The sequence below is a fragment of the Callionymus lyra genome, chromosome 14, assembly GCF_982586985.1.
Source record: "Callionymus lyra chromosome 14, fCalLyr1.hap1.1, whole genome shotgun sequence".
NCBI classification, from domain to species: Eukaryota; Metazoa; Chordata; class Actinopteri; order Syngnathiformes; family Callionymidae; genus Callionymus; species Callionymus lyra.
Genome location: NC_141831.1, coordinates 10,809,211 through 10,836,473, shown reverse-complemented (window position 1 = coordinate 10,836,473; position 27,263 = coordinate 10,809,211). Strand labels below are relative to the sequence as shown.

The window sequence follows — 27,263 nt, the reverse complement described above, 5'->3', positions numbered from 1 at the left end:
CACATGATTAGTGGCCCTTGAAACAATCTCTGGACAATCTTTTTTAAACTGTTACATCTTTGTCTAAGCTGTGTTGCGGCCTACTCCCGTCAGTGTGTGATTGTATGGGTGAATGGATGACCCAAATGACATGTATTTTATTATATTTACTAAATGTATTTGCTGCTCATGAAAACTCATCCAGGTGACAAATGGAGAGAAACATCATCGTATAGTTCCGTTCTGGTCATTGGAACTTTTTTTTAATCCAAAAAAAAATAGAACAACTTGATGTGAAAACGTTTTTTTTCTCAGGGATTTATTTTTGCTGCAGAAAACGGTGACACACTTTGGTTCCTGCCAGCAAAGATGGATTTCTGTCAGGATGTGTTTCCACTTGTAGGTTAAAGTGTTCTCAAAATAAATATGAGAAGCACCGAGCAGATCGAGGAAAAGGAAAAAAAAATACCAAAGGACCAAAAAATAGACAAATAACTTCAGTGGGATGTTTTTGGCTTTTTATAAACATTCCTGCGACGAAAAACATGTCAATAATGGAGGTGGAATTAAAAATAAATGATTATGACATTTTTTATTACATTTTGTAGATGTTTTTTAACCTTCTGAAAGTAAATCAAAAGCAAATTAATAATACATTTATTTTTTTAAAAGGTAAATCTTTAAAAAATAAAATTTAATTTGGAAAATGTGCGTTTAAAAAAATTATAAAATAAAGTTTGTCACCCGATTTACAAAAGGAGTAACAAAGGAATATAAATTATTGTGAACTAATAATTCTAACTATTTTGTAGCTCAAAAGTTCAATTAAATCAAAAACTAAATTATAAGGGTTTTTTTTTTCAATGGGAGATAAATATCAGTTAAACGTAAATTGGAAAACAATTATGAAATAATAATGATTTTTAAAAAAGTTACTATAAATAATATATATATCACCTGATTCACATAAGAAAGAAAAAATATTAATGAATTAATATATTTTTTTATTTGTTTTGTAGTTTCAACGGTTTTGATTAATTTTTACAAAACGCTAAATTTAATGGAATTAAATATAGCTCTCTTAGGCATTCAAGTGCCTTTATTCTTAAATGTATATTTAAGTAGATTTATTTGCTCATTTTAACTGTTTTTATTACGTTTTTAAAGGGCAGATTAAAAAAACAACAACTAAATATAACAGTAAATGTGAATTAGAAACAAAAATATTAATAATTAAAACAAGAAAAACAAAAAGATAATCATGACAAAAGGGCTTTTTAGGCGTTTGTTTTTCTTTCTCTTCACAAAGGGTAGAATATAACGGAATATGATTTTTTTTTTAAATATATATTTTTTTATATTGTTTTGTAGCTTACTTTAAAAGTTTGGTTAAAACGAAGTAGAGCACAAAATAATAACATAACTTTTTTTAAAAGGCAAGATTTAATAAAAAACTAAATATATCAGTGAAATGTCAATTAGAAACAAAATAATTAATAATTTAAAAGAAAACAACAAGATAATCATAACAAAATGAAGGGCTTTTTGGCTCTTTTTTCCTCTTTTGTTCACATGAGTCACAAAGGGCAGAACGCAAAGGAATATGATTTATTATTAAATATATATATTTTGATAGTGTTTGTAAAGACTTGCATTTTTTTAAAGGGAATTTTTTAAAAACCTAAATAGATCAGTAAAATGTGCAACACTTTTTTTTTTTCTTTTCTGAACCAGGACTTTATGGCGAAATCCAAATGAATATGAATAAAAATATGTTTTAATAGCGTTTATGTCTAATTTAAACAGTTAAAAAAGATGAAAAATGATTAAAAAAAAATGAAATAAAGTACTTTTGATTCACTCATAGCCAATATTTTTGAACGAACAATACTTTTTCATCTAATATCCCGAGTCGAAAAGAGACAAAAGGTCCAGATCCGATCGTTTCTCCTTCCACCGGCTAATTAAAGGAAGCAGAAAAGGTCAACTTCCGATCGCGCTTACATCAGCTTTTTTTTTTTCTCCCCGTCACCGCCCTCGACTGCGATTGATTCAAGCGTCCATTTAAAGTACGACCGTCCTTCACTTTTTCCTTCTATTGACGTTGGCCAAACTTCTGGAGGAGGGTCTCGTCCAGATTGAATCAAAAGCACGGATGAGTAATGGCGCCGCTGTAATACATCACGGCCGGGAAATAACCAGATCCTCCATCATCATTTCAGATCGCGGCCAGAGTGTGTGTGAGAGTATGTGTGTGTGAGAGTGTGTGTGAGAATGATGCAGCAGCGTGAGAGTGTGTTTACCCGAGTGTGTAAAACGCCGACATCAGCGTGGGATTGTGACAGCTGTCTGTCACATCAAGGTTCCAGAGGAGATCAGTCTCTCAAGGGTTCTGCCCCCCCCCCCCCCACCCCCCGCCCCCCTGGTGTGTAGCTTCGGGGTGCAGGGGGGGAGTGAGTTTGTGAAGTGTCGGTTTCTGCTGTGTGAGTCAGACACACACAGACTCACACAGACTCACACTCAGCCCCGGGAGAGTTCTTTTTTAAGGTAGTGAGAAGATAACGCAACCAGAAGATCTTTTTTTTTTAAAGTTACTTTCGCCAGCGACGAGGGAGAATATTTTCCAAAGGTCCAGTTTGTGTATTTTTTATACATGTACACGCACAATCTTCTAAACAGGAAGTGAGTTACACCCATGGAGTCATATGCGCGAGTAAACTTTATTGAAAGTTGCCAGATTCCAGTGGTTTAGAGGAACTTTTTCTAGACATGAGTCGCTCATATTGTTGACCAGGTTTGACTTCGTCATTAGTCAAATGTACGTTTAAACTAACAAGTTCAATAATAAATTCTTGAATCCTCAAGTTAAATTTATGTTAAAAGATGTTAAAAAAGTTTCTCACGTAAACACATCAATAGTAAGCCTCAGATTTATCAGGTCCGATATCGTATCTACCTGTTTATTACAACAAGTAAGTAATAGTTATTTGTAAAGCGCATTTCTAGACCAGGGTCACAAAGCACTTGAACAATCAAAAACAATACACAGTTAAAAGTACCTATAAATAATAATAAAAAACTCTAACAGGCCAAGAAGACATAAGACAAACAAAGGAGTCTCAGAAGATTAGGAAAATTCCGGAAAATGTGAGTTCTTCTACCAGAACAACAATAACCATTGGTGGCAATGAATACCATACTTAATACTATTTTTATTTTTATTATTTCTCTTTGTCCTTGGTGAAGATATGTAAATAAAAAAGTAATTAAAAAATAAAATAGAAGTCAAATCCAACTGGCTCTCAATAAAAGTGATTTATTTCACTTTATTGAAACAAGTTCATAACCTCACTTATTTTTTAATGATTTCTGTTTGTTTCTCAATTGTCTTATTATATATATATATATATATATATATATATATATATATATATTTCCGTTATCAGGAATACTTTTCACTAGTGATAGTCTGACGAAGCTCCATGAAGCAGTGTCATTATTGTCAGAGTCCACTAGATGGCGACCTCTGCACTATTTTCCTTTGTTTTAAACAAATTGTTCTAATGAAACCTCACGTCATTTTTAAGCTGATGGCGCCACCTACTGACCTCTAAACACTATGACACCGTTTCTTGAAGCTTCATCACTCGTTTTCATTGGCAATAATTTAATAGAAAATCAGTAGAAAACTAAAAAGATTGTCCAAAAAACACCAGTAGACCAGTTGGTGTCAGTTACACAAAGGGGCCAAAGTCGGGGGGCCCCAAACTTTCTCTGACTCGTAGGTTAAGTCCTCTGAATTCTCTGGAGTTTACCAAACAAACCATGATGCTGTTAGCATTAAACAAAGCTTCTGAACTTGTAAAAAGTTCTTGGATTCACATCACGTTTTGCAACTTCCGTCATGTTTATTTCAGCTCCTCTATCCTTCTTCCCCGTCCCACACGAGGATCCTTACGGGTCTGTTTGGCCTAAATCCGGAGCTCCTTGTGTCGTCGTTCACCCGTCACAAGCTAATTATTTATTAGCGCCGCAGGCAAGATGTCGCTCCGCCTCCTCGCCTCAAACATTGTTATCCTCCGAACGCCGCCGAACTCGGGTCCTAATTGCCGCAAGAATCCCCAGGATTTGGGTCAGAGGTGTCAGGGAACGGGACCATGTGTCAGTCTGGCATCCGTCTTGTGTTTTTTTTTTGTCGCATCACTGTCAGGAAGCGTCAGCCAGCGTTATATAAAAAAAGAAAAAAAAAAGCCATTACGCGGCGTTTCTTTAATATTTCAGGAGTTGCGTCAGCGCAGACGGGAAGCTCATGCCTTTGTGGGAGATGAAGCCGAGGCTCGTATATATATCTCGTACGTCGCTCTCGCTCGCACATCACACGCGTACCGTGCTGCGATGCGTCGTGGGGTTTCATCCTCCGGACCCGAGGCCGGCCGAGCTTCCTTCGCCGTGGTCGACGTGAAGCGCCTCCTGCTGGGAGAGACAAAGTGTGAGACGATCGGAGTTTAAACTACAGTCGCAGTGAAGGAGCTAGAACTCATCTCTAGCTGTGTCGATCCAGGAAGTAAAAAGAAACAAACCGTATTTTCCGGACTGTAAGTCGCTCCGGAGTACAAGTCGCACCAGCCATAAAATGCATAATAAAGAAGGAAAAAAACATATATAAGTCGCACTGGAGTATAAGTCGCATTTTTGGGGGAAATTTATTTGAGAAAATCCAACACCAAGAACAGACATGTCATCTTGAAAGGCAATTTAAAATAAAAATAGAATAGAGGCAACAACAGGCTGAATAATTGTACGGTATGTTACGTTACATGACACGACTGAGAACGTGCCTGGTATGTTAACATAACATATTAAGAGTTATTCAGAGAACTATAGCATAAATAACATGCTAAGAAGTTTACCAAACCATCCGTGTAACTCCAAATAACTAAAATCCAATGAAATCTTCATCTTAAGACGTTTCTATTTGTTCAGGCTTTTCCTTGATTTTCTGGAACTCCTGTGTTGTTCTCAGTATTATCTTGATCTTTAAAGTATATACTTTTTTGAGTATTGTTTTGTTTGTTTAAGTGCTTTGTGACCCTGGTCTGGAAAAGCGCTATATAAATAAATATTACTTACTTACTTACTTACTTACTTTTAAACAACTCCGCTAACTCCAGAGGTAGAAGATGCGACGCTTCCTCTTCTACGTCGAAATTATCAACACAGGCCTAGAGCGCCCTCTTACGGTTTAGTGTGAAAATAACATGTGAAATCATATACCGGTAATAATGTGTTAATAATTTCACACATAAGTCGCTCCAGAGTATAAGTCGCACCCCCGGCCAAACTATGAAAAAATCTTTTTGCGACTTATAGTCCGGAAAATACGGTACTTTTATAAGATGACGTTTTAGTGTCCAAGAAAATATTGTTACGGCGATATATCGCAATGTTTTTACCACAACACTGTATCGACATTCGAAAGTAACGCAAAAATATATATTTATTTTGGCTTTTAAATAATCCCGGTGGCCTGAGGACAAGAGGATACATTCTTACTAAATACAAGATAATTTAATGTTTTTTTTATGTAAATAAAGTGGGAAAAATTCAATTATTCAATTTTATTTGTATTATTTTTAATTTTCAATTTAAATATTCATGGCGTTAGTTCATTTTTGTGTTGCAATTAATCTTACAGACGCTAGATGGCACCACTCATTACGTTTATTAAATTACGTAATTAAATCTTGCAGATCCCTGCAACTTCTGGTGGCCTGAGGACAAGAGGATACATTCTTACTAGATTCAAGATACTTAAAAAAATCATTACATTTTATTTTTATAATTTCTAATTTCCAATTGAAATATTCATGGATTTTGTTAATTTTTGTGTCACGGACGCCAGATGGCAGCAGTCCTTCTCAGCTAAAGGAACTATAAAATCCTGGTGATGACTGAGGACGAGAGGATACAGTCGACTCCAGCAGCTTTTTAAAGCTGATTTTTGGACATATTTTGGTTTAAAAAAAAAAATGAAAGCAGTTACGACCTCGTCAAGAGTCAAGTGGTCTGTAAAATCTACAACACCAGAGTCAAGTACTCGAAAATACTACACTATATAAATAAATATTACTTACTTACTTACTTACATATATACTTGTCACTACAGTATCACAATATATGGCTACGTATCGTATGGCGTATCGTATCGTCAGATTCTTCCCGATACATAACCCTAGAGTTCAATTAAAAGAATATTGTCAGTAGGATTATCTTAGTGTTGTTATCGACTTCAATTCCTTTCCTCTAACATGATTTTTGCTCTTATTGAGCGCTTTATATTTATTTGTTAACATTGATAATGTGACCCTTAACTTAATCTTAAACATTGACATCTATACATGTCACAATCTCAACATGAAAATGACCCTTATTTTTATCTTGTTTTGAGATGGAATCACTTTATTGTGAAGTCTCCACATTGTACCATGATATTCAGTTTTGTCAAACCGTATCGTTTTTTTTTACACTTTTAGGTCTTTGTGACAGAAAAACAAAACCTCTGTGACAGTGTTTACCCTCCTGTTCCGGGCGAAGCTCCTCTGACTCTCCCCCCGTCTTCTCTCCCCCTCTCTCACCCCTAATTGAGACTGAGCGAGAGAGAAGCCGGAGATCAGGTGGGACGATGAGGAATCACTTAAGCAAATTCAAACCTCCCTCTGTGCAGGAAGGCCTGTCGCTCGCAACACAATCGATAGAAATCAAAGTGTGTGCAGATGTAGCACCTTCTTCTTCTTCTTCCTCCTCCAGCAGACCAGCCCTAATGAGACCAGACTCCTGCTCGGCCGATCCATATCAGGCTTTACTGAAGGATCTATTCTGGGTTGACAACAAATACACCACGAGATTAAGAACGTTTTACATGCTTTCTTTTGATCTGTGCGTCTACCATTGTCTTTTTGAAGCAGTTAATATAACGTTTGAAGCACTTGTATTATAATTATGTGTGTTTGACAAAACAACCACTCACACCTATGGATAATTTATAGTACTTAATCAACCTCTGTATGTTTTTTTGACTGGGGGGTAAATCAGAGTACATGGAGGAAACCCAGGCAAGGGTGGTCAATATGGTCTTGTGAATTTTGTTATATTTTTCTTTTTTTTTTATGAACGTATAAAAGTTCCAGAATAGTGAATAGTTTAGTTTAACATTATACATGTTTTTTATTTTTATTTGTTTTATAAGCATTGCTTAAATATTGTTTTTCAATAATTTCTGAATTCAAACATTAAATTAATTAATTTGTTTTTTACTTTGTATGAATACATTTGTGTTTGTTTTTACCCACAGAAGGTCTTCCTATTTATTTTAAATAAATATTTAATGAATATATATATATATATATATATATAAAAGTTTATAAGTTTTCAGTGCCATCAGAATATGAAATGGTTAAAAAAAAAAGTTTATTTAAATAAATGTTTTTTATTCAATTTTTATTCGTAGCCTTTAATATTCTACATTAAATTTGGCACTATTATGCTAACATTTCTTTTTATTGTATTATATACAGTTTATTCTACAATAAAAAAAACATTTAATTTATAAAACTTATTTTTATTATTTGTATAAGATTGTTAAACTCTACATGTATATATATATATATATATATATATATATATATATATATATTGTATATGAACAAATCAATATTTTATACAACCTTTATAAAGAATTATGATTTATTCCAATTAATCAATAAAACCAAATTGAAGCTTCTAATTTAGAAATAATTGAATTCAATGTTTTTTTTAAAGAAAAATCAATAAGAGATTCACTGTTTCAACAATTGAAATGTATTCAATATTCTGACGACCCTGATATACTTCCATCATTTCTGTTGACCAATCGGTGATCAGAATTAACTCAACACCTGCCTCTCCTTGATCTCTGTCTGCAGTGCCGCCTCAGATCGTGGTCCGGCCTCGGGACCAGATCGCGGCGCCGGGTCGCACCATCACCTTCCTCTGCAGCACCAAAGGAAATCCGCCTCCGGCCGTCTTCTGGCAGAAAGAAGGCAGCCAGGTATGAAAACATCCGTTCTTGTTTAGACACCTTCTCCTCACAGGATATGAGAGCAATCTGAGTTTTTCAGGGTCAAGAATGATCCATAAAATGTCAGAAGTTATAGTCCTGAGCATGAATCTCTTCTCCCTGAACATCACACGCTCTAATCATCTATTCTCAGACTGGTTCATATTTAATATCAGCAGCTTTAAAACTTTTTAATACTTAATGTTAGAAAGAAACCAGGCTAAATATGAATCCGTGATCACACCGAGGCTGATGATATTACTGTAATGGCTTTTATTTCTATTTTTAGAGCTTTTTCAAATGTCTTACCATCGTTTTTACTTCATTTAATGATCGCTTTTTTAACATAGTGGACCTTCCACCAGTAATATGGGTCAAAGATGGGATTATAATGATGGTCCTGGCTTTTCCAGGGGATGTAGGAGTAGAGTCTGTAGTGGAGTCCTTAGTAGAGTCTGTGGTAGTGTCCATAGTAGAGTCTGTAGTGGAGTCCTTAGTTGAGTCTGTGGTAGTGTCTGTAGTAGAGTCTATAGTAGAATCTGTAGTGGAGTCCATAGTAGAGTCTGTGGTACTGTCCATAGTCAAGTCCATAGTAGAGTCCGTAGTAGAATCCATAGTGGAGTCCGTAGTTAAGTCCATAGTAGAGTCCGTATTAGAGTTTGTGGTAGAGTCTGAAGTAGAATCCATAGTGGAGTCCGTAGTTAAGTCCATAGTAGAGTCCGTAGTAGAGTTTGTGGTAAAGTCTGTAGTAGAATCTGTAGCAGAATCCATAGTGGAGTCCGTAGTTAAGTCCATAAAGGAGTCTGTACTAGAGTCCCTAGTAGAGTCCGTAGTAGAATCCATAGTAGTCACCGTAGTAGTGTCCGTAGTAGTGACCATAGTAGAGTCTGTATCAAGGGTCTGTAGTAGAGTTCATAGTAGATTCCCTAGTAGTGACCGTAGTAGAGTATGTATCAGGTTCTGTAGTAGAGTCTGTAGTAAAGTCTGTAGTAGTGACCGTACTAGAGTATGTATCATGGTCTGTAGTAAAGTCTGTAGTAAAGTCCGTAGTAGTGACCGTAGTAGAGTATGTATCAGGGTATGTAGTAGAGTCAGTAGTAGTGACTGTAGTATAGTCTGTAGTAAGGTCCGTAGTAGTGACCGTAGTAGAGTATGTACCAGATCTGTAGTAGAGTCCGTAGTAGTGACTGTAGTAGAGTCCGTAGTAGTGACTGTAGTAGAGTCTGTAGTAAAAGTCCGTAGTAGTGACCGTAGTAAAGTATCTATCAGGGTCTGTAGTAGAGTCCCTAGTAGTGACCATAGTAGAGTCTGTAGTAGAGTCTGTACTAGAGTCTGTACTAGAGTCCGTAACAGTGTCAATAGTGGAGTCCGTAGTAGAGAGTCCATAGTAGTGGCCGTAGAAGAGTTTGTAGTACAGTCCGTATTAGTGACTGTTGATCGTAGTAGAGTCTATAGTAGAGTCCATAGTAGAGTCTACTGCTCTACCATGTGCAAAAAAAAAGAATTTCTGTAAAACCAGAAGACCGCGGAAGGTGAACCACGGCGAGGGACCCCTATAGAATAGAAGTAGCGTGAAATGTACAAGAGTTTAACTTTCATACTTTCCAATCCGACGCCTCAGCTTTTATCGCTGCGGTTCAGAACCGACTCCCGATACTCGCTCTCGTGGTATCATCCGAGCACGCCGGCGCTTATTCAACGCACATACGCGCATCTCTTGAAGAGCGATAAGCCAGCGGCCTGTTAGGAACGCTGTGAAAGGCCTGATGAGTGCGTGGGAGCTCCTCGCTCGGCTTCCAGGTACAGATTACAGAGGAGGAGATTGGACGAGAGGCCTGTGGAATCTGTGTGGGAGCAGGAGAATAGGAGAGGAGGAGAAAAGATAAAGGAGGCAAGGAGGAGGAAGGAAACGGTCGACTCAAAAACGAGGGGGTTAAAGTGCACAAAAATAGACTCTATGATCCTCAACAAATCTTAAAAAATAATAGGTTTTAAAATGGTCTCTGTCTCTGTCCCGCAGACTTTGCTGTTCCCCATCCAGGAGCCGACCCAGACCAGTCGCTTCTCGGTGTCGCTGAGCGGCGAGCTGACCATCGCCGACGTCCAGGAGGAGGACTCGGGCTTCTACATCTGCCAGGCCATCAACGTGGCGGGGAGCATCCTGACCAAAGCGCTGCTGGAGGTGGAGAGCGGTGAGTGCTTTAAGTCGCCCCCCCCCGTCGCCACGGCAACCGCAGGGCATCGCCACGAAGTTAAGTTAATTTGTTTCCGATGATTTGTTTGACTTCGCAAGACGTGCAAGAGAGGTGTTGCTGAGCTTATATGGTGATGCTTGTGCGGTGATGTAAACACTGGGGTGGCAGCTGCCACGGTGACCCTGGAAATAAACATCCAAGCAGCATCAATTCTACTCACACTGGATTCATTATCTAAGAAAAACCTTTCCAGTGACGACCGATTAGCATTTTATTTGGACTTTATTCCATTTTATTTTTCCAAGAATGCCCAAAATGTATTTATTATTATTTAATTTTTTTAATAAATAAATGTCCATTAGCGTTCAGTCGGTTTTAAGACATGTTATTGAATCTTCTTATAGTTTTACTTTGATTCATCGCCTCAATAATAATTTTAATTACTTAATAAAAATCACTTCACTTTATTAAGTTTCAGGCTTTTTAATACAGACCGACGGTTTTATGTGTTGAGTTTATAATACTTTAATTTGTTTAACTTTATATTCATTCCAATTAAATTGTATTCAAAGTTTCAAAGCATAACAAAAGTATCTCAAGAGAATTAAGAGTTAAAATAACACTATATAAGAAAAAACCAAACAGGTCCCAGCAAACGGGCAGAAACCTTGAGCAGAACCAGACTCGGTGTGATCCGTCTCTTGCTGTGACCATGTCGTATGAAATAAATTAAAAAGAAAATATTTGAGCTTAATAAAGCCAAACTTTTTTATTAGACAGTATTCAGTGAAATTAAAAAAAAAAAATAGTTTGAAATATAAGAAAATCCAAATTTACTATTTCTATTTTCATAGAGATGCCATTAGCCATGTTAGCATGCACTTTAAGGTGCTAAATTAAATGCTAGGGAAAGTGTAAAAGGTAGTATATTACAGTATATTACAATAATAATCATGACAAGCTATGCTAGCAGGTATATCGAGGTGCTAAATGTGCATGCTAGCATTATCTAGGAAAAGTTGAAAAGCCTTAATTATATTAAACTCATATCATTGATATTTGTGACCTATTTTAGCCATGTTAGCATGTTAATTTGCTAAATTCACACGCTAACCTTAGCTAGTGAAAGAGCATTTACATTCACAACATGTATTAGCAATATTAGCATATACATTAAGGTACTTAATTAAGTTCCTTAATGAATATGCTAACATTGCTAATTCTATGAACGTAGTCTACAGCTATAAAGAAGAACAAAAACAACTATTATTTCTAGTAAGTGCTCCACCATAGCATCACCAATTTGTCAGATAAATGTGTGTTGGAAATGGAAGTTTCTCTCTTATTTCATTAAAGTGATTTGTTAGCTTAATTTCTCACTGGATTGGGTTCAAATTGGATTTCAAAGAAAGACGCAATCCGTGTTTCAAGCGCTGAAGAGACTGGTCTGTAATCCCACAAGCCCATATCTCTGGGTCTGTGGCGGCTCTGCGGCGGCGTTTGCTCATCAGTATTCTGCGGCGCGGCGGACTCTGATAGCATCAGCTAACCGCAGCTAACTGAAACACAAAACAAAAGTAGGCGCCTGCATACAGGAGGGAAGCATATGTTGCCGTCGACGCTTGTCCTGTCTGATCACATCAGATAAGACGTCCTGCTGTTTGCTCATTTGGCGGCGGGATATTTTTAATTTGAGGCCGATTTGAAGGATGCTTGGCGTTACGAGGGTGCACATGTGGCTCAATGGGGGGGGGGGGGATAAACCAGCAGACTGTGATGAATGATTCGTTTTTCTGTCTGAAAATGGACCAGATTTAAAGAACCGTTCACCTTTAATTTCAGAAAGCCTTAGCATGTAGCGCTTTTACCTCCTGATAAAATTTGAAAACATCCTGTGCGTTATTGTCGTTGTCCATATCGAGTGTCACTCGATATGATACCAAGTGGAGCGTAACGTCAACACAACCATCGCCACATTGTTACCTGTGAAAATCAATGGAATCGATTTGAATGCTGAAGGTATGAAGCAGCGTTCAAGGCCAACCGTGACATTTATCACCTGAAACGAGAAGAGCAAACAAACGCTTTAGCAGGTCGCATATCACTTTTTATTTTTGGTTTCTTGTTGTAATTGCAGGCTGTAGTTTGTAGATGTGACACTTGGGGTTAGAATGTACATTAAGCACCTCAACGTACATGCTAACATTGCTTATACATGTCGTGAATGTCAATTCCCTTTCACGAGCTAAGGTTAGCATGTGAATTTATCACCTTAATATATCTGCTAACATGGCTAATATAGGTCATAAATGCCAATGCGATAAGTGTAATATATTTAAGGCCTTTCATCTTTCCCTAGCTAACGTTAGCAGGCACATTTAGCACCTTAATATACATGCTAGCATGGCTGTATATTATTATTTTTATATAATAATAATAATAATAATAATAATAATCTCTATTTATAAAGCGCCTTTCTAGACCAGGGTCACAAAGCGCTTTGACAGATATACAAGTAATTATGTCAAGAATGTCTTGCTAACATGGCTAATACATGTCATTATTGTCATCACTATAAGTGTAATATACTTTAGGCCTTTTCCACTTTCCCTAGCTAAGACTAGCATTTCATTGAGCACCTTAAAGTCCATGCTAACATGGCTAATACATGTCATTATTGTCATCACTATAAGTGTAATATACTTTAGGCCTTTTCCACTTTCCCTAGCTAAGACTAGCATTTCATTGAGCACCTTAAAGTCCATGCTAACATGGCTAATACATGTCATTATTGTCATCACTATAAGTGTAATATACTTTAGGCCTTTTCCACTTTCCCCTAGCTAAGGCTATAATTTAATTTAGCACATTAAAGTGCATGCTAACATGGCTAATACATGTTGTGATTGTCATCACTTTAAGTGTTATATACTTTAGGCCTTTACCCCTTTTCCCTAGCTAAGACTAGCATTTCTTATATCACCCTAAAGTGCATGCTTACATGGGTAATACACGTCATGAATGTCAATGCTATAAGTGGAATATCCTTAAGGCCTTTTCTCTTTCACTAGCTAAGGTTAGCATGTGCATAAAGCACCTTATTATCCATGCTAACATGTTTAATACACGTCATAAATGTCATCGCTTTAAGTGGAATATACTTGCGACCTCTTCCTCTTTCACTAGCTAATGTTTGCCTGTACATTTAGCACCATATTGTACATGCTAACATGGCCTTTACGTCTATGGTTAGCATGTAACTCAAGCACTGAAAGTAACTGAACTATATTCCGCATCCTCTCTTTCAGCGACTTCGGACCGCGTCCCCCCGATCATCCGCCAAGGACCAGCCAATCACACGCAAGCCCCCGGTACCACCGCCCAGCTTCACTGCCACATCATGGGCAACCCCATGCCCAGCATCCAATGGGAGAAGGACGGACAGAGGATCTTGGCCAACGACGGCAGAATCAGCCTGATGGATAACGGCACCTTCCAGATCACCAACCTCCAGGTACATCCCGTTAAGACAGATGGCGGACACTTTTTTCATCATCCGGGTTTGGACCGGTTTCTCTCAATTGAAACATCAGCGCTCGGGCGGTTTCACTTCAAGACAAACATCCGATTCCTTGCGAAAGAGGCATTTGACGACGGGAGTCAAAGCGCCAACGTTTTGCCGGTTGATGAGCCTTAATGAGATGGAAAGAGGCAGCGAACGTAGCGAAAGTAGCAACTCCGAGGTGTGATCGCCATGATAATGAGCCTACAAGGCCATTAGCAGTCATTAGCGCTGTCTTACTCCATGCTAATGAAACTCTACTACGAATTCCCTTCAGGGTGCGCCGCGGCACCTGAGGTCACCGTGGCATCGGCTGCTACAGAAGAAAAAAAAAAAGGGGCCCCTTGCATTAATTGATTGTGGTTTCCTCGATGATTAACGATCGCCAGGACTTGTAATTAAAACCTCTATACATCACTCCGACGGAGGAGCGCCGAGACAGATAGGGAAGGTCTTTTAGTGGAGAAAAGTATGAAAGTGAAAAGCCTGCAAATACATTTAACGCCGAGCTGATGCCACGTGGGATTTAAAGTGAAGGCGTCTGACAGCCGAGAGCACTAACTGGAAAGTGTTCCTGCTCTGGAGCTCGTTTGAAGCAGTCAAAGTGCATATTAAAGTTCTCTGTAGACTTCTGATTCTCGGCTTGTGCGCAGACACCAAGCCGGTCTGGTTTTTACAGCTCCGACCGCTGAGTAAACATGAAACCCCCAGATATTTGTGGTGCCGGGTTTTTTACAATATGAGAGCGTTTTGCGAAGTAGCTCTTGGAATTTTTTTGCGTTGAATTACAACGGTGGGTTCGCGCTGTGTGGAAATACGGTGGCGAGACGGTTTTGGAAATACAAGCTTCTGTCTATATTTGGAACAGATTATTACCAGGGGTCTCAAAACTTGTGGCCAGTCAGATATTCAGTGGCCCTCCGTTTTTCCCTCTCCGGTTCAGCAAAGGGACTCTGTCTTTGTGCGATCTTTACCACTGCAAATGTAATTTATTTACACTTGTGTGGTTGTAGTTTTATTGCTTTAAAAAAAAAAAAAGTAGGACAGTCTATTAGGGGGCGGGTCTCAAGGAGTACAAGTCAAAATGGTTGGTCGGAAATTTAGCCTAAATTTTGTAGAATGAAAAAACGTTTGGCTGCCGTCGTTTTGCCGTTATTAGACTCTTAATATATATGCTAACAAAGCTAATATACATCATAGGTGGTAATGTTATGAAGGTAAACTACTAAAGGCCTTTCATATTTTCCTAGCTAATGCTAGCATGCACATTTAGCACCTTAATATACATGCTAGCATGGCTGCATATTATTATTATATATAAGTAATTATGTTGAGAATGTCATATACTTTAATATATACTTTAATATACTTTATGCCTTTTCCACTTTCCCAAGCTAAGGCTAGCATTTAAATTAGCACATTAAAGTGAATGCTAAAATGGCTAAAACATGTCATGATTAACATCACTATAAGTGTAAAATACTTTAGGCCTCTTCCCCTTTCCCAAGCTAAGGCTAGCATTTCATTTTGCACCTTAAAGTTCATGCAAACATGGCTAATACATGTGACAAATGTCAATGCTATATGTTTAATATACTTTAGGCCTTTTCCCCTTTCCCAAGCCAAGGCTAGCATTTCATTTAGCACCTTAAAGTGCATGCTAACATGGCTAATACATGTGACAAATGTCAATGCTATAAGTGTAATATACTTTATGCCTTTTCCCCTTTCCCAAGCTAAGGCTAGCATTTCATTTAGGGCCTTAAAGTGCATGCTAACATGTTTAATACACCTTATAAATGTCAATGCTATATGTGAAATATCCTTGAGGCCTTTTCTCTTCCACTAGCTAATGTTAGCATGTACATAAAACAGCTTATTGTACACGTCATAAGACTCTTCTATTCTTGAAATTCATGGAGTAAACTGACACACAACTTGAATTCCCATAGCGAAAGAAAGTATTACACAAAGCAGAGAGAGGTTATTGTACCTGCAACACTGTGTAAGTAGAAGGTACTGTCATCGGCATACGAAGGTCTTTGGTGGTATATTTTTCCACAGAGAAACGAGGCCAAGCACTAGAGATACCGCGATTCTTGATATAGAAATGCGCTCTTCAAGGAAAACCATTCAGGGGGAAGATAAGAAGTAATGTTGGTTCAGTGTACAAGTGACCACTTGAGGCTTATCTCTGTTAAGAAGCCTGTTTATAATGTGTCATCGTGGAATTTGAACAAGTTGACTCATGAGGGAGGTATCTGAGCTGAAGGATTTCCATTTTCCATCCTCAGGAACATAGTTTTAACGTTATTCAAGAACATTTTTTTATGTATATCTAATTTTTAAGTAATTACACTTTTCCACTACAGAAGACAAATCAAAAAATAATTAAAATTCTTGTTTATTTTATCATCCGGTACATTATTTATTTAGACAAATAGGACTATGAGAAGAAAAGTAGCTCATAAAAGATGCTAGAGATTTTAAGTTTTTGCTTTTACAATAACTACTTCAAAAAAAGTCTTAATTCAAAAGCCATTAAATGGACAATAAAAGGTGCTTTTAGGCATTTTATGTAGTATTTTCTGCCTTTCCATGACTGGACATCATCCAGATACTTTAAATCTAACTTGTAGAAATGAAAGCGAATGGTTAAGATATCCAGAGCCTTCTTCTTGGTAAAAAGCTAGCTTGTGTAGCATCATGCTAAGCTAGTCGTAATAGATAACAATGACAAATTCAGTTCACTAACTTTTTGTTACATCTATAAATGTCTAAAAGTTATTTCAGCTTTAGATATTTATCATGTTTTCTTGAGCAAGAATAGAAAAATGAATCACAGTTTCTGAACAAGAAATGATAAAAGCGTTCATCTGTCGTTAAATAAAGATAAATTCGAGGGTTCTGTGAAGCGCGTTTGACTCTGAAATCATCCGAGTAAATAAGTTAACGTCATCTGGGGGTTCTGGGGCTGGACAGATGGTGCGTTTGTTCTTGGGAGTCCTGGCAATGAGGGGATGCCATTACCCCGGGACCACCGCCAGAACCTCACACACACACTCACACACGCTCACACACTCACACTCACACACACTCTGCTGCTCCTCCTCACAGGTGCCAAGATGCCCCGGACAGACGGGGGGGTGTGTGTGGGTTAAAGAGCGGCTTGTGCCGCCGCCGTGGTCCTGCTAAACGGTCGCCGGGTGTGTGTGTGTGTGTGTGTGTGTGTGTGTGTAGAACAGGGGTGTGAAGGACAAGGTTGCTGTAAATCAAATTATTGACAATAACCATGTCAAAGCAGGAAATCAAGTTCACGCCGTGTGAACACACACACATTACAGCCGGTAATCGTATTTACCCCTCACTGCACCGTCTCCAGAGAAGAAGCGCTGACTTCATCACCTTGTTTTCTTTTTTTTTTTTGTGTGTGTGTTCTCGCCATCACATGGTGTCGTAAAAGTCACACCTTTGGTCGCTACCAGTGGTGTGCGTTGGCGATACGACACGTATCACGATACAGGGGGCAACGATACGATATAGTGTGATACTGTAGTAACAAGGATATATTTGTAGTATTGTCAAGTACTTGAACTCTGGTGTTGCAGAATTTAGAGACCACATGACTCTTGACGAAGTCGTAACTACTTTTTTTTAAACCGAAATATGTCCAAAAAAATCCACTTTTAAAATTCACCTGAGTCGACTGTATCCTCTCGTCCTCAGTCATCGCCAGGATCTCACAGAATTGTATTGTTCCTCTAGCTGCGGTGGATGTAATAATGGCTGCCATCTAGTGGCCCGAAGTTTAATTGTAGCACCAAAATGAACAAATGCAGTGAATTATTTGCATGTTAGTCATGAATAAAAATGTATACACACTTTATTTAAATATAAAACATGAAAATAACTTAGAAGAATTAACTATGAAAAAAATAAAATGTGGTAAAATAATATAATATAATAATATATATATTTGTTTTAAACCTATACACTGCTCTTGATTATTGATACACTATTGTGAAAAGAAAGAACAGATAATTCCCACCGTGACATTTATACTCCATTTATTTCACTGTTTGACGTTTTTTCCCCAGGCACTTTTTGTTGTGCATAATTTTATATATATTGTTTATTTCTATCTATACCTCTTCTACTTTTTGTTCAAACCAATTCCGGCGACGTCTTTAATATCCCGATATATTCAAGTGAATCGATATTTCCTACAGCTCTAGTTGTATATGATGTATTAGTCCGTTCTGTCCAATCACGGGCACAGAACCGAACGAGAGTAAAAAATAACCCCAAACCAACTAAATAATGGAAGTGAGTAAATAAGCAGCGATTCTCTCCTCAAACCCCCCCTCCTGCTCCCTCCTCTGGTCTCCAGCCTCATTCATTTTTCAAGCGACGTGCTTTGTGTCGCACCACGAGCTGCCGCTTTTGATTAATAGTCAGGTGTCTCCGGCTGTTTACCCCTCCAGCCCCGCAGCGCCAGACCCTCTTTTCCACCCGTCAGAGTGGGGTGGTGGGCGGGGGGGGGGCTTTTTTTTTTTTCTTCCCCCTTCGTCGTTCAAGACGAATGCATCGTCCGACCGGTGCACAGGTCGACTCCAGGCCGACGCCCACCGAGAGAATCACCTGTCCGGGGTCCGGCAGGAACATGCTGACAAGACATTTAACTCGGAGCAATTCCACCGTCAGGGATACTGATGAGCAGGACCACACACACACACACACACACACACACACACACACACACACACACACACACACACACACACCCGTGGCTTCTTCTCAGCTCCTGCGTACAGATTTATTACGAGGGAACAACCAGAGCATTACAATGAACAGACCACAGGAGATGAAACTAAGATTCCAAACAGAAGCTCCTACTGGTTCTACTTTAACTGAGCAGGAGTTTAAAATGATATTAAAGAAGTTTCTTTCTCAGTAAATAAAGGTAGAGTTTGAATAGTAAAAAACAATTTAGAATTTGTTGTAATCACTCGGATGACGTGTCGATGTGTTACAGGAAAAAATCTTTTTTAAAGTATTTCAGTGTAACAGTGTAAAGTATTTTAGCTTTAATCTTGTAAAAAGTAATGACAATAGTGTAAATTGAAGTAAAGAGAACAAAAAGATTTTTCTACTTAATTTTCTGCATCATTAGATAAGAATTTTCTCCTTAAAATCGTAAATATTTTCCCATATTAAATGCTTTGACAACTTCCATCTCCATAAATGACGGTAAATTATATATATTAAAAATAAATTCAACATTTGTAATGATATTTCAGGAAAAAACCTCTGCAAAGTATTTCAACGAAACAAATACTTTAGCTTTAATCCTGACCCACCCTTAATACTGACAAGATTGTAAATACATGCATGAATATTTTGTTTAACAGTTTTCTTCATCATTAGATGATACTTTTCTCTAAAAAATCCTAAATATTTTTTACCTTAGTATATGTTTTTCAAAAGTTAAATCTTGATGAATTACAGTAATGTGTATATATATTTGGAAACAATTAAGCATTCAGATGCTAGCTTTTAGCTAACATATAATCACATTTTAAACGTTTAAAAATTATTTTTTTTACTAAATCAAATATTTAAGCTTAAATATTGTAAAAGTGTGTGACAGCTGTGTTGATTCACAAATAAAATATTCTCTTTAAAATTTTCCAATTATTTTTTCCTTATTATTGTTTTTTTTAAATACTTAATTATCTATTTAGTGTATTTGTTAAGTTACAGCAACGGTTAGAAAAAGAGTAGAATTAGTCAGAAGGAGTAAATAAGTTATTTGTATTTGTAAAGCGCAAGAAGAAGAAAGAGAAGCTGCTTGTTTTGATTGTTTAAGCGCTTTGTGACCCTGGTCTGGAAAAGCACTCTATAAATAAAAATTACTTACTTACTTACTTTAATTCCGGCACCTGAAGAAGAGTCAATCACAACCTTGCTTAGTATTTAGACTTTAATGGCTTTCTCTTGTATCTTATAACACCAAAAAACACTTGATAATCAAGGAACCACTCAATACTGGTTCAAGTTTATTACATATTGACTTTTAAAAACTGTATTTACGATAAATTTCCCTGACTTTACTCTCTCTTTTTTTAACAAATACATTTTTGAACCAATAATAAAAAACAAGTTGCAAATGAGCAATACGTTTTGTGGTAAATGTTTAAGCAAATACTTCTTAATTTTAGAGTAATATGTATATAAATGTCCTTATGTACGACCACTTTTCCTCATCTACTGTAACTGCATATATATCTTGACCAAATACGTGTAGACAAGAAAGTCACTTCTTAATCTCACCATTAACTCATGTCTTGTTAACCTTAAATCAGAGTTTATTGATGAGGGGAGTAAAGAAGTGACTGCAGCAACCTGAGCCCGGGAGTCGGACCACCACCAGCACCACCAGCACCACCTCCACCCTCTTCTGTACCAATTTCACAGCCCGTCTAGCTCTTGGCAACAGCAGGCGTGTGCACACTGACTCGTGGGCACATTTATCACACACCTCTTAATTACATTCGCGTGTAGCCTGTCCAGAATGTTAAGTACGTGGTGTCAAAAGAGCTCCAAAAAAGACGGCGGTAGAAAAAAAAAAAAAAAAAAACTCGACCTCTGGCTGGTCATTAAAATTCTCTCTTTGAAGGCGGCTTTGAATCTCCTCCTGAGCTGTGCAGGAATCAAACCCGGGAACATAAAAGCCACCACGGCGACTTTAGACGTTGACCTCACGCTCGTCCACGGACTAGTTAGTGATATAGAAGCTGTTCGGGGTCGATGGATACGATGGCTAGTGGTCATTATGTTTGTCTTATGTGTCCTTTTCCATCTATAGGGTCTGAAAGCAGTTGCGTTTTTTTTTCCATTTCATTTGTTTTTAGTTTTGATTTTTTAACCTTTATCGTCAATATAAATTCAAGAAAAAGAACATTGAAAGAGCATTTTTGTGTAACATGTGAAAAATAATAATCTGAAAACCTGCTTCGAACAGTTGTGTTGAAAGGCATTGCTTAGATTATTACGTTAAACGTGGTCAACAACTCATGTCCGCTTTGCTTCAAAGGCTCTCGTTTAAAGTAAAAATGTATTTTTCTTATTTTAAACACTGACATCTTTACACAACAAATCCTGATCTACCCTGATATTGAGACATTGGCATCATGTGACTGTCTGCTCGTTGCATGATTGGCTGAAAGTTTGATCAAGTAGCTCTGTACTGTTTGGTGGCAATTTTTACATTGAATTTAAAATACTAGGAATGAAAAAATATTCAATTTCGGGAATTGTATTTTTTAATTATTTGAATAAGAATATAAAACTCTATGTGTAAAACAAGGTTAATTCATTTGAAAAGTATTGGATTAAAAAAAAGGATTTAAAAAAACAACCCCTTAACCTCCATAAAGAATGTATTGAATTCAATAATTAAAAAAATAAAGAAAATGTATTTAAATTATGAATTTTAAAAAAAGTATTTTTTATTTTATTTCCAACATTTTTGTTTTTATTTAATATTCAAGTGAAGTTAATGTTCTAATAGGGCAACATAAGAGAAGAATTTCAGTAAAATACACTTTTCTATATTTATACAGTATATAAGTAAAGATAAACCAACATTTCCATAACATTTTTAGTAAATTTTGTATTGTTTTTGTATTTGATGCTAAGTGATGCTAACAAAGCTAACTTTATAACCTCTTTTTGAAACAAACCGTAATGATTTTTCTTACTTAAAATGCCCTTTTCTATATTTATGAGAAAGGAACGAACAATATATGATAAAGATAATCCAATATTTCCATAACATTTTTAGTAAACATTCAATAAAGTCAATTTATTTTGTTGTTTTTGTATTCGATGCTAAGTGAGGCTAACAAAGCTAACTTTATCACCTCTTTTTAAAACAAACCGTAATGATTTTTCTTACTTAAAACACATTTTTCTATATTTATTATGAAGGAAAGAACAATAAATGGTAAAGATAATCCAATATTTCCATAAGTTTTTTAGTAAAAAGTCAATTTATTTTGTTGTGTTTGTATTCGATGCTAACAAAGCTAACTTTATCACCTCTATTTGAAACGAACTATAATGATTTTTCTTACTTAAAACACATTTTTCTATATTTATTATGAAGGAAAGAACAATATATGGTAAAGATAATCCAATATTTCCATAACATTTTTAGTAAAAAGTCCATTTCTTTTGTTGTTTTTGTATTCGATGCTAACAAAGCTAACTTTATCACCTCTATTTGAAACGAACTATAATGATTTTTCTTACTTAAAATACACTTTTCTATATTTATGAGGAAGGAAAGAACAATATATGGTAAAGATAATCCAATATTTCCATAAGTTTTTTAGTAAAAAGTCAATTTATTTAGTTGTGTTTGTATTCGATGCTAACAAAGCTAACTTTATCACCTCTATTTGAAACTAACTATAATGATTTTTCTTACTTTCCATAATTGAACCTTTGTGTTTCCGAACCGTCTCGACTCTCTCTGCGTATAATTCCCCGTCAGTGTAATGAGTGCGAAGCGTTCTCTCCTCCCTTTCATCGTGAAAACTCCATTTCTCGTCCTGATGACATTTAATGTGTCCTTCTGCCGGCGCTCAGTGCCCGGCTCTCCATTTCTGCCTCCGTAATGACACCATCTGTGATTTTCTTTTTTCATTCCCGCGCACGTGGGCGAGAGTGCGAGCGCTAGCGTCGCCCGGCGAGAAAGGTAAAAAGTCGCGACCATTAGAGGGGAGGGTCTCGTGAAGGATCCTGAAAGCCGGGGTTCTGGCGTCGGTACCGTCAGGTGCTCGTCTTTGTCCACGGAGCACAAACACTCTCGCTTTTACGAGCGACGTGACATTTAGTCCCGATCTTAGCGCTAATGGCTACATTAGGATAATATCACACTCTCGCTCAAACTAATGATACATTTTCTTTTTTTTTTTTTCTCTCTCATCTGTTGCCAGGAAACCGACTCGGGTGTTTACACCTGCTTGGCTTCCAGCTCCAGCGGGGAGACGAGCTGGAGTGGAGTGCTCACAGTCAAAGGTAATATCGTCTCTGCCGAGTAAATGCAAATGACCGACTGCAGGTGACGCTTAAACGCTCTCGCATCGATGCAAGAGAGAGGGTTGTTTTTTTTTTCAGGTGCTTGACAAACCATTCCTCGCTCGCTGTTTGTTTTCAGTTGAAAGTGACACAAAGAAATGAAGAGATTGTTAAAAAAAAGGATATCTGCACAGGTATCTTATCAACAGATAAGACAAGAAAACAACATCAAACGAGGAGGAAGTGATTTGGATTTAGACGGGAAAAATGAGACGAAAAGCTGCAGAAGAAAACAACGAAAATAATGCTTTTAAAGTCCAGACTAAGTTGATTTCTAACAGTTAGCATTGTTAGCCACCGCAACAACAGAAAAGGCTAATTTTTTTAATATTCAAATTTAATTAAACGCAGAATAATTAAACGATTTAAAATAATTAAACGATTTAAATAGAACTTTTAAGGTAAACAATAAATATAAATGCTTTTAAAGTCCAGACAAAGTTGATTGCTAACCATTAGCATTGTTGGCCATGCTAACAAAAAATAAGGCTAATGTGAATAAAATATTCTAATTTAATTCAAGGCAATAATTGCTTCTCGCTTTTGTCTAAATAAAAGAAAAAGAAAAAGATATTGTGAGGTAAACGATAAATGTAAACGCTTTTTAAGTCCGAAGATGATTGCTAACAGTTAGCATTGTTAACCACCCCAACACCAAAAGAGGCTAATTAAAAAGAAAACATTCTAATTTAATTCAACGGAAGAATGGCTTTTCGCTTTTGTTTAAATAAAAAAAGAAAAAGAAATTGTGAGGTAAACGATTAAGTCCAGACAAAGTTGATAAGTACAGTACAGTTGGCATTGTTAGCCATGCTAACAACAAATGAGGCTAAGGTGAAAAAAAGATTATATTTTAATTCAACAAAAGAATGGCTTCTGGCTTTTGTCTAAATAAAAAAATAAAATTGTGAGCTAAACAATTAATACAACTGCTTTTAAAGACCAGACAAAGTTGATTGCTAACAGTTAGCATTGCAACAACAAACGACAACTAATTTGACAACTAATATTCTACTTTAATTCAACACAATAGGTGCTGCTTATTTTGTCTAGATTAAGAAAATGTGAGGTTTACAATACATTTATATACTTTTAAACTCCAAAAAGAGCTTTTTACTAACAATTAGCATTGTTAGCTTTAAATAAATAAACAATAAATTGGGCTAATTTTACAAAAGACTATTTTTTTATTAAACACAAGAAATGCTGCTCACTTTTGTATAGAAGGACACAAACAATTGAGGTTAATAGAAATTATATATACTTTTAAAATCTAGACAAAGTTGATTGCTAACACTTCGTAAGCCGCTAGCTTGCTAAAATTGTTTAGATAAATGTCGCACAATATTCCTGTTGTGTTACGTTCAGATGCAACAGTTTATTAAAAACCTTTTACATGCTGAGATTACATGCTGAGGATTTCACTCTTCGTTTTATGGGCGTCTCGGCGAGGCAGAGCGATAGCAAATTAATATTTTCGATGAATGGACTCAATAACTGATACACGAACATAATCACTTGCTTTAGCTTCAGTTAATTTGTGTTATTTCGCCATCAAGTAAAAGCATAACAATCAATCCAGACCGATTCCTCTACTAGTGTCACTCAAATCTAAATTGATTAATAATAATTTACCTAATTTTTTATTGTTTTATGTCAGTTTATAATTACGTTTTTTTCCTCGATGTTCTTCTCAGCATGTTAGCTTTGCCAAAATGCCTTTTAAAAAAAAATCGCTACCTTGAGGGAGTTTTTAATTATTATTTTTCATGACCGATTAAAAGTCTTCCTGCTGTGTTGAGTCTTTAGGTCTGGCAACTTTTTTTTTTTTTAAATAATTCTGTCGCTGCTTACGCCTTAAACACAAATTAAAACGGAGTCAAAGTGAGCCAGTTAATCCTCGCACAGTTGCTGCTGCTGCTCTTCCATTCAATCAAACTGCAGACGCCTTCGCTCCAGATGCTGCTTCCTGTTCAAATGACACCTGAAGTGTCACCGACGGTCCTTGTGAGGCTGTTGAGATTCCATCGGCGTCATTAAGCCTCGGTAAATGTGCGGCTCAGATGACGTTATTGAGTCTAGATTGTCGGGTCAGAAGTGTTGGAGTGGCGGCCCCGGAGCACACTAAATCAACACGAGGTAAAACTGTTTTTTAAAAATGTATTTTTTTTTTTCCAGAGAGTGCAGACCAGTCGGGCGCTCAGGCCACGGAACCGTTCCAGCTCCCGGGTCCGCCCCACAAGCCCATAGTGACCGATGTGTCCAAGAACAGCGTCTCCCTCACCTGGCAGCCCAACGCCCACGAGGGCGGCGCCGCCGTCACGTCGTACATCATCGAGGCCTTCAGGTGAGTTTCGACGCCCATATGTCGTGATTTATTACCTTGGGTTATCTCAGGGTCAAGGTGACCCGGATGCCTGAAATCAAATTTGTTTGTGGTATCCCTTGTATTGTCTCTGGGTCAAGGTGAACGGCCTCCACCACTGAATATGCATTTATAGAAGTCAGGGAGGTCGTTCACCTTGATTAGAGACAACACAAGGGATACCTCAAACCCATTTGTTTTCGGGCATCTGGGTTACCTTGACCTAGATACAACATAAGGGATACCACAAACATATTTGTTTTCAAGGCATCCGGGTCACCCTGACCCTGAGATAACACAAGGGATACCTCAAACATTTGTTGTCTGGCATCCGGGTCACTTTGACCCAGAGACAACACAAGGGTTACCTCAAACACATTTTTTTTCATTTGTTTTCGGGGCTTCCGGGTTACGTTGACCCAGAGACAACACAAGGATACCTCAAACACATTTTTTTTCAGGGCATCCAGGTCACCATGACCCAGAGACAACACAAGGGATACCTCAAACACATTTATTTTCCCGGGTTAAGGGTAAAGATAAGACAAAGGAAAAGGGATAATAAATCACAACAATTATACAGACCTAAAATTGAGGTTAAATAAAAGGAATTTTATGGAAATTTCGACACTCTTGGTTAAGTAAATGTAATATTTATCTGGCCCCGAAAAATTGCTAAAAGACTTTGGACCCTCGTGTGATTGAGTTCAACACACCTGGACAAGGTGGTGAAAAATTAGCATGTTAGCATATTAGCCCAAAGCCACCAGGCGAACCTTTACTACCCTCACAAATGGACAAAATTCATTTGAAATTCATTAAAAAAAAATCATTTTAAAGTCCACGAATCCACTTGACTTTGTCTGGGCTTCTTTTTTTTTTTTAATTACCAAAGGTCCCTGGTGTTGCACTCGTCTCCCGTCCGAACATCCTAAAAACTTCTGTAATCTCATTATTTCCAAGGTAACCTTTAGGATTGGAACTACTCCAGGTGTGCGTTTCTTACCCGTTCGTCCTCCTAATTTACGTGACCTCGACTCGCCCTCGAACACCTTCCAACCTCCAGGCACAGCGAAATGTAATCGCGAGCCTCCCAACGGTGTTTTATCAGGAATGGTTTCTCAGAAGGAGGATCTCGAGTCCACGGGGCCTCGTCGGGCGTCTGGATGTGATTAAGTCCTGCCTGTGTTCCCCGTTCGTATGAAACTGGAAGGACACGTCGTACCCCCAGTAAAACCACTTGTCTTCATCCTCCGTCCTCAGAGTGAACCCAAGAGGGACTCGAGTCCTCCTCACACCGGGGACGGTTTTAGAGGAAGTGAAGTCGCGTTTTTACAGCAGTATTAATCATTATTTTAAATATTTGTTTTTAAAACTCCATTTATATTGTGAAACCGTTATATTAATAACTTATTCTCATGTTTTTCTCGAAAAAAAAATGTGCAGGTAACAATTATATAAATGCTTTTAAACTCAAGAGAAGCTACTTGCTAACAGATAGCATTGTTAGCCATGCTAACAACAAACGACGCTAATGTGATTATACTTCTTGAAATAAGTAAACTATTGTGAGGTAAATAATAAATATAATGCTTTTAAAATGTAGACAACATAGATTGCTAACAGTTAGCATTGTTAGCCATTGCAACAACGAATGAGGCTAATTTAAAAAAATAAATCTACTTTAATTCAACAAAGAAGGTGCTCATTTTTAAAAAATATATTTTTCATATCATATATCATATCATTTTGTCTGAATAAAAAACAAAGTGAGGTTAACAATAAATATAAATACTTTAAAACTCCATAAAAGTACTAAGCATTCTTAGCAATGCTAACAAAAAATTATGTTAATTTTACTAAAGATTATTTTTTAATTCAATGCAAAAAATGATGCTCACTTTTGTCTTTAAGTAAACA

At 37.1% G+C, this 27,263-nt stretch overlaps 1 protein-coding gene across 3 annotated transcripts in view; it reads left to right on the top strand.

Annotated features, from left to right (window-relative positions):
* The window catches only part of robo3 (roundabout, axon guidance receptor, homolog 3 (Drosophila)), a 173,565-nt gene that overhangs the window by 127,834 nt on the left and 18,468 nt on the right, over window positions 1-27,263 (top strand). For all 3 annotated transcript variants that reach the window (XM_087807332.1, XM_087807331.1, XM_087807333.1), the window contains exons 7-11: window positions 7,941-8,065; window positions 10,095-10,266; window positions 13,578-13,783; window positions 22,837-22,918; window positions 25,157-25,325. In XM_087807332.1, coding sequence (XP_087663458.1) covers window positions 7,941-8,065; window positions 10,095-10,266; window positions 13,578-13,783; window positions 22,837-22,918; window positions 25,157-25,325 — 754 coding nt within the window. The remainder of the gene's footprint in view (window positions 1-7,940; window positions 8,066-10,094; window positions 10,267-13,577; window positions 13,784-22,836; window positions 22,919-25,156; window positions 25,326-27,263) is intronic.